The following is a 7,651-nucleotide window of genomic DNA, read 5'->3' as shown; positions in this document are numbered from 1 at the left end:
GCGGGTGTGCGTGTGGCGAGGGGAGGGGGCTCGCTGCGTGCAGGGGGTGGGCGAGAGCAGTGCGATGGGAGCGGGCGCCCGTGTGCAGAGGGATCCTCTCCCCGCATGTGTGCGGGGGACCGCGGCGGCGGCGGGGCAGGGCTCAGCCGGGCGGCTGCTGCTGCATGCGGCGGAGCCCGCGGGGTTCCGCAGCGCCGGGCTTGCCCTCGCTCCGCGCGGCCGGGGGTGCTGGCCCCCGCGGGCGCCCCGGCTGCCCCCGCCGCCCGCGGAGCCGCCGGAGCCCGGAGCTGGCGGGGAGAGCGGCGGAGCGCAGCCAGCGGAGCCGCGGCGACCCCGGGCGCCGAGGTAGGGACGGTGCGGGGCTGGCCGCGGAGAGCCGGGAGCATCGCCGAGGGCGGCGGGCGCCCGCCGAGCGTGTGAGTGCGGGCGGGGGCGGGGGCACGGCGGGGCCGCCCGTACGTTGGCGTTTTCATTTCTTTTAATTATTCCGAAGGTTCTGTTTTCATTGCTGTAAGAATTACCGGTGCTGTTTTAAAGACGGCGAGGGGTGGGGTGGGGGGAGGCGGGGGTGCACACGACGAGGCGACAGTGGCTTCCTGCCGGAGCCTCTCTGCCATCGCGCTCGCCTCTCCCGGAGCCCCGGCCAGCGGCACCAGGCGCAGCGCTGCCCTCTCCCATCCTTCCCGGGAGAGCGGGCGAGAGGAGGCACAGTGGCCGGGCGGCCCGGAAAAGCCGGCGGAGGTGTGGGAGGGACGGGGGGGCAGGATCTGCGCAGTGGGGCTGGGGAAGGGGGTGTGCGTGGATCCGCTGCGGGCTGGACTTTGCAAAGGTACCGGGGCGGGGGGGCCGGTGCGTTCCGCGGCGGGGAGCACGGCCGTGCCTCGGAGGTTGCGAAGGGACGGCGGAGGGGATGCGGGGCTGCTCCGCCGCGCTCTGCCCGCTCTCGGCCGGGATGTGCGAGCGCGCCCGTGCCCCTGCCGCCCTCCCCCGCCGGGAGACAGAGGGCGACGGGGCGCCCACGGCAGAGGGGAGCCGGCACCAGCCGAGCCGGATGCGGCAAAAAATTGCGGTAGTGCCGGCAGTGCTGGCCGGGCTCGCCGCCCCGCCGCCAGCCCCGCGCAGCGCCCGCAGCCCGCCCGCTCCGCGCCGGCCGGGGCCCCGGGGCTGAGGAAGAAGAGGGACTCGAGCGTGGGCGAGGCAGGGACACGGGAGCACGGCGGCTCCAGGGGAGGGAGACGGAGCGGCGGGGGCGCGGGGACACCGGTCCGCCCCTGGGGGCGCGCTCGCCGCGGCCGGGGTCGGCAGCCTGCGGGCATCGCAGCGCTGCTCCGCTTCCCCTTCTCCCGGCAAGCGGCCTCCTTGACCCCTTCCTTCGGCCATCCGTTCCTCTCATCCTATCCTCTCTCCTCCGTGCTTTTCCTCTCCGTCTTGTCCTTCTGTCCTGCGGTTTCTCCTCATCCCTCCTCTCCCCTCCCTCCCAGGACCCCCGGCGCATCCTCCCCTTGTGTCTCCCTCCAGCCCGGTTCTCCTCCCTCCAGCTGGCTCCTGCTGTCTCCACTTTTCATTCTGGCTCTCTCCTGCCAACTCAGTGGCTTCCTACAGCAGGAAATGAAAGGGACAAGTTGGGAAATGGGGGTAATGGGAAGATGGAGTGTGTGTGTGTGCAATGTATTGATTATTGACTGATTTATTAAAAAAAGGGCGGGGGGGAAATCCCTACCTTATAACTCAGAGGAAATGCTGTGGCTCGAGTTCTTCTGCGTGAAAAATGGCAGTTCAGCTGGCCGGACTATATGCAAAGGGTTCTTATCAATGCAGGAATAAGAGCAAATTACATAATGCTTTAGGGGGAAAAAATAGTTCTCAGATTTCAGTTGTGTCAGACTGGCAAATTGTGACTTTGTTTTTCCCTGCAAGTCAATGTATTGTTATTCCTGGGGATGGGGCTGTGTGCTTGTGCATGCTTCTTCCATGTCTGAGTGCTTCCATTGGTCACCCAGAGCTGATCTTGTTTTGTGAATAGTTGTATTTCTGCAGTCAGTTTATCACCTACTTATTTAAACTAGATATCAGAAGTGACAGAAACAATGTGTTTGCATGCCTGTGTAGCCCTTGAGTGAATATCTTTATCATAGTGATACATTTGTATGTGCTGTTGCTTTATATACGTATACTGAGCATTGGCATTGCTTTTTGTGTCAGCATCTCCATCCTTTCTATATTGTGCTATCCCATCCCAGATGTTTGGGCATGCATAACATCAGCATTTGTGTTTAATATCCCTGAAATGCACAGCAACATATGAGCAGTGCACAATTGAGGGGAGTAAATATGCATAAAATTGGAATCTCCTTTGGTTATTTTACTTTATTAGTTATGCATGCTTGGCATGTACAAGAGAGAGAAATACATTTGACAGACCTGAGAGTTATTTGTGTTTCTCTACAGAAATTCACATTCTGTGTTTGAAATCATCCCAGCTCCTGTGCACTTGTTTGGTTGTTAAAGTCTTTCATGTTAGTTTAAATTCAGTTCTTGTAGTTTATCTATAATACTTGGCAGGTACAGTAGCTCAGTGGTATACAATTTCTAACCCAAGTGACGTTTTGGAACAATGTCAACTGAAAACCATTTTTTTTTTCTTTCCTTCTTTCTTCTTTAGATTCTTTATCTTTGTTCAGGAGCCTAAGGTTGCTTGCTGATCAAAAGAAGATGATTCTGTGGCTCTTTCTGGTTCTGTCATCTCCAGTTTCTTCTACAACTGCAGATGCTGATATATCTGTGGAAATTTGCAGTGTTTGCTCCTGTGTGTCAGTTGAGAATGTACTCTATGTCAACTGTGAGAAGGTTGCAGTCTACAGACCAAATCAGCTTAAACCACCATGGTCTAATTTTTACCACCTCAACTTTCAAAACAACCTGCTAATTATTCTATATCCAAATTCCTTTCTTAATTTTACACATGCAGTGTCCTTGCAGCTGGGTAATAATAAGTTGCAGAACATTGAGGGAGGGGCCTTTATGGGTCTTAGTGCATTAAAACAGTTGCACTTGAACAACAATGAATTAAAGATTCTCCGGGCTGACACTTTCCTTGGCATAGAGAACTTGGAGTATCTCCAAGCTGACTACAATTTAATCAAGTTTATTGAACGGGGAGCCTTCAATAAGCTTCACAAGCTGAAAGTCCTGATACTTAATGACAATCTGATTTCATTCCTTCCCGATAATATTTTTCGATTTGCTTCTCTAACCCATCTGGATATACGGGGGAATCGAATACAGAAGCTGCCATACATTGGAGTTCTGGAACACATCGGGCGAATTGTTGAACTGCAGCTGGAAGACAACCCCTGGAATTGTACTTGTGATTTGTTGCCTTTGAAAGCGTGGCTGGAGAACATGCCCTACAACATCTACATTGGAGAGGCTATCTGTGAAACACCCAGTGACTTGTACGGAAGGCTGCTGAAAGAGACCAATAAGCAGGAGCTGTGCTCCATGGGGACAGGGAGCGATTTTGACGTGCGCATCCTGCCTCCCTCGCAGCTGGAGCCCGGCTACAGCACGCCCAACGGCCACACCACTCAAACATCAGTGCACAGATTAGTCACAAAGGCACCAAAGACTACAAATCCTTCCAAGATCTCGGGGATAGTAGCAGGCAAAGCTCTGTCCAGTCGCAATCTCAGTCAGATCGTATCTTACCAGACCAGGGTGCCTCCTTTAACTCCTTGTCCGCTCCCTTGTGTTTGCAAAACTCATCCTTCAGACTTGGGATTAAGCGTAAATTGCCAAGAAAGAAATATAGAATCGATGGCTGAACTTGTACCCAAACCTTTAAATGCCAAGAAACTGCATGTAAATGGCAATTATATTAAGGATGTGGATACTACAGATTTCGCTGAGTTTGAGGGGCTGGATTTGCTACATTTAGGCAGCAATCGGATTTCAGTGATCAAAGGAGATGTTTTCCGCAACCTTACAAATTTACGGAGATTGTACCTCAATGGCAATCAGATAGAGCGTCTGAGCCCAGAGATGTTTGCTGGCCTCCACAATTTGCAATATCTGTATTTGGAATACAATGTTATCAAAGAAATCCTAGCAGGCACCTTTGACTTAATGCCAAACTTGCAGTTGCTCTACCTGAACAACAATCTTCTGCGAAGTTTGCCAGCCTATATTTTTGCTGGTGCACCACTTGCTAGACTGAATCTGAGGAACAATCACTTCATGTATTTACCTGTAAGTGGTGTTCTTGATCAGCTAAAGTCTCTTACACAAATAGATTTGGAAGGTAATCCGTGGGACTGCACTTGTGATTTAGTTGCTTTAAAGCTCTGGCTTGAGAAGCTAAATGACGGTATTGTGGTGAAGGAATTGAAATGTGAGACACCTGTGCAGTTTGCTAACATAGAACTTAAGTCTCTGAAAAATGAGATTCTCTGTCCTAAACTTTTAAACAAGCCATCTGCTCTGTTCACTAGTCCCATGCCTGCTGTTATTTTTACAACACCCCCGGGACCAGTCCGGAGTCCTCCTGGTGGCCCAGTTCCATTGTCCATCCTAATCCTGAGCATATTGGTTGTGCTGATTTTAACGGTGTTTGTTGCTTTTTGTCTTCTTGTTTTTGTGCTTCGGCGCAACAAAAAGCCAACCATAAAGCATGAAGGGATTGGAAACCAAGAGTGCAGTTCTATGCAACTGCAGCTAAGAAAGCACGATCACAAGTCAAACAAAAAAGATGGACTGGGTGCAGAGGCCTTCATTCCTCAGACCATTGAGCAGATGAGCAAAACTCATACCTGTGGCTTGAAAGAGTCTGAAACAGGCTTCACGTTTGCTGACCCACCAGGGCAAAAAGTCATTCTGAGAAATATGAATGACAAGGAGAAAGATTTGTTGCATGTGGATTCCAGAAAAAGACTTAGCACAATCGATGAACTGGATGAGTTATTCCCTGGAAGGGATTCCAATGTATTTATTCAAAATTTTCTTGAAAGTAAAAAGGAGTACAACAGCATAGGGGTCAGTGGCTTTGAAATACGTTACCCAGAGAAACTGCAAGACAAAAAAGCCAAGAAATCTCTAATAGGTGGTAATCATAGTAAAATTGTAGTAGAACAAAGAAAAAGTGAATATTTTGAACTAAAAGCTAAACTTCAAGGTTCACCTGACTACCTACAAGTCCTTGAAGAACAAACAGCTTTGAATAAAATATAGGTCATACAATCTTATTGCCTACAGAGGACATTTATTTAATGATGAAAGTGCCTTTTGTTGACTTTTAACTTCCAAATACTATATTATATTGATAGGCATAGAGGCAGGTGTATCCAAGGGTGTCTGATTAACTGTAGCTGCGTAGGATTTGTGAAGTAGAGGAGAATTTCCTTAGTAGATTTTACTCCATAAATGTCATGCCCTGTGGAATCCTGTAGGGATACTGCAAACTCTATTGCCAAAGGGATGCTTTATACACGTTACACTGAATTTAACCTCAAGAGGCATATATGTTTTGTATCTCAAATGCAAACCATCGTCTCCTTGTGATTTGTTAGAACAAACACAAGAAACCTGGTACTGATATTTGTACTTCAGCTGGGTCCTTCATCCTGCACGTGGATTTAAGTTGGTGGAACTGGAGTAATCCTTTGATTTGTGGTGTTCTAATGGCACTGTTTAAAGCTTACCTGGAAAGTAACAAGCATGCAAAGAGAGAACATTCAATAGTATGTGTAAATTGGTTACATTTATGGGCTGCATCTTGAAACCACTGGAATTATAATGATAAATTGTGTTTAAAATATACCATGCATTACATACCTATGAAATAAATCTGACCACTTGAAGCATACATGTCTATACAGAAAATTAAAAAAAAAAAAAAGAAAGAAAATAGTTCAACCTGACTTCTGCAGTATTCGTGACATCTGAAGAAAATATTTGATATTTATGCAGAATCTGTTCTAAGACTCATCTCCAATTAAAACTAGAGCTCCTTCTCAGTTACGTGAAACTCGTGCAACCCCAACAGGTTGTCCAAAATTGTCAAAGTGCTTACTGTGTGAGCGTAACAGAAATTATTTTTGTAATATAATTCATATTTATGAAATACTTTGTATACTACATAGGAAAAAAATATGTACTCCTTAATATGTATTTAATATGCCTGACTTGTTTTCCTGATCACAATGCATTAATCATTCAGTATAAATAAAACCAGAACAATATACCAAACAGCAACGGGGGATGTAATGTATAGCATCATCCAGAATTAAGTGATCAGATAATAATGATGATAATAATAATAATAATGATAATAATAATAAAATTGTTCTGTACTATTCTCGTGAGATTAGCATATTACCTTATTTCAGATCTGTTACCAATGGTGCATTTTGAAATAGATTGATTAGTTTTTTAGTATTGTGTCCCAGGCTGTTACTTGCCATCAATTTTCTTGCTTTTCAGGTCTCTACAGCTTAATCTGAATACTTTTCACAAGCATTTACAGGAATTCATGCTAAGGGGAATATTTTTATTGCACATGCAGAAATGTTCTGTTCTTATCTCTCTGGCTGCTTTTAGTCAGCAAAACGTGATCAAAGCAGTGAACAATGTGGGAAATCCTGTTCAAAACCACAGTGCAAAATGGATATAGTGGTCTCAGTTCAGAGGACTGTGTAGCTCACAACTAGAAAGTAAAAGCTTGGCTTTGTGAAGGCTGAATCTGAATAGCCAGGAAAAAAGGTAGGAGAATGGAAAATCCCCATTGTATCTCACTGATAGATGGTACTTTGACATGAGAATGGAGATATATTAGTAAAGCATCCTAGAAAAAAGGTAGGAGAATGGAAAATCCCCATTGTATCTCACTGATAGATGGTACTTTGACATGAGAATGGAGATACATTGACAAAGCATCCTAGAGCAAATCTATGAGATGAGATTAACAAAATTTCTTTAACTCGATGAGCTTTGGATAAGACCCTCTTATCTCCTTTGCTTTCAGAACCTTTACCCCTCCTTACCTTTTATAATCAATACATTAGTCAATTAAGATAGTAGGATATAAACATGAATGTTTTTCATTAATTTGAAGCTAGCAAAAATTAGAGCAAGACTCAATAATAATACTGTGAAGAAGGCTGTGTCAGCTATTTCCAATATAAACCTCTAATTTCAGGGCTTTGTGACACTGAGTTGAAATTTTTATTCTGGAATGATACTTGGCAAACAGCCTGCAGTATATTTTTATCAAAATAGACCAAAAAAAAAAAAAAAAAAAAAAAGAGCACTGCTTCTTTATTTAAGGGAAAGCAAACAAAACATTTCTCTACTTTTAGACATTTGTTTGTGCTCTTTTGGCTTAGAAAGAGACTGGTTTTATTATTTTTCTCCATAATGCTTAGTATATACACGACTTCAGATAATAAAATTGCGAGAGATGAATTAATGGCTGAGTTTCTTTAAAAAGCTGCCTCTATCCATGCACAATAATTAACTTGATTCAGAATGTCATGGGGATTTTGAGGACATGGATACTGCGTACACAGTGCAGCTCTGGCATAAAAAGCTCCTGGTTGGCCAATGATGCAATAATGCATGGCTAAGGGTTGCATGGGAACCAAGTGTGAGTTTATTG

General features: G+C 45.9%; 1 protein-coding gene across 1 annotated transcript; it reads left to right on the top strand.

Annotated features, from left to right (window-relative positions):
• Window positions 1-2,662: 2,662 nt before the first annotated feature.
• On the top strand, window positions 2,663-7,186 carry SLITRK4 (SLIT and NTRK like family member 4). Its single transcript, XM_058814152.1, has one exon. The coding sequence runs from the start codon at window positions 2,713-2,715 to the stop codon at window positions 5,224-5,226; it is 2,514 nt and encodes an 837-aa protein (XP_058670135.1). The 5' UTR covers window positions 2,663-2,712; the 3' UTR covers window positions 5,227-7,186.
• Window positions 7,187-7,651: the final 465 nt, after the last annotated feature.

Source organism: Ammospiza caudacuta, chromosome 14, assembly GCF_027887145.1.
Source record: "Ammospiza caudacuta isolate bAmmCau1 chromosome 14, bAmmCau1.pri, whole genome shotgun sequence".
Lineage (NCBI taxonomy): Eukaryota > Metazoa > Chordata > Aves > Passeriformes > Passerellidae > Ammospiza > Ammospiza caudacuta.
Note: the sequence above shows the minus strand (reverse complement) of the source record. Positions and strands in the feature narration are given on the sequence as shown.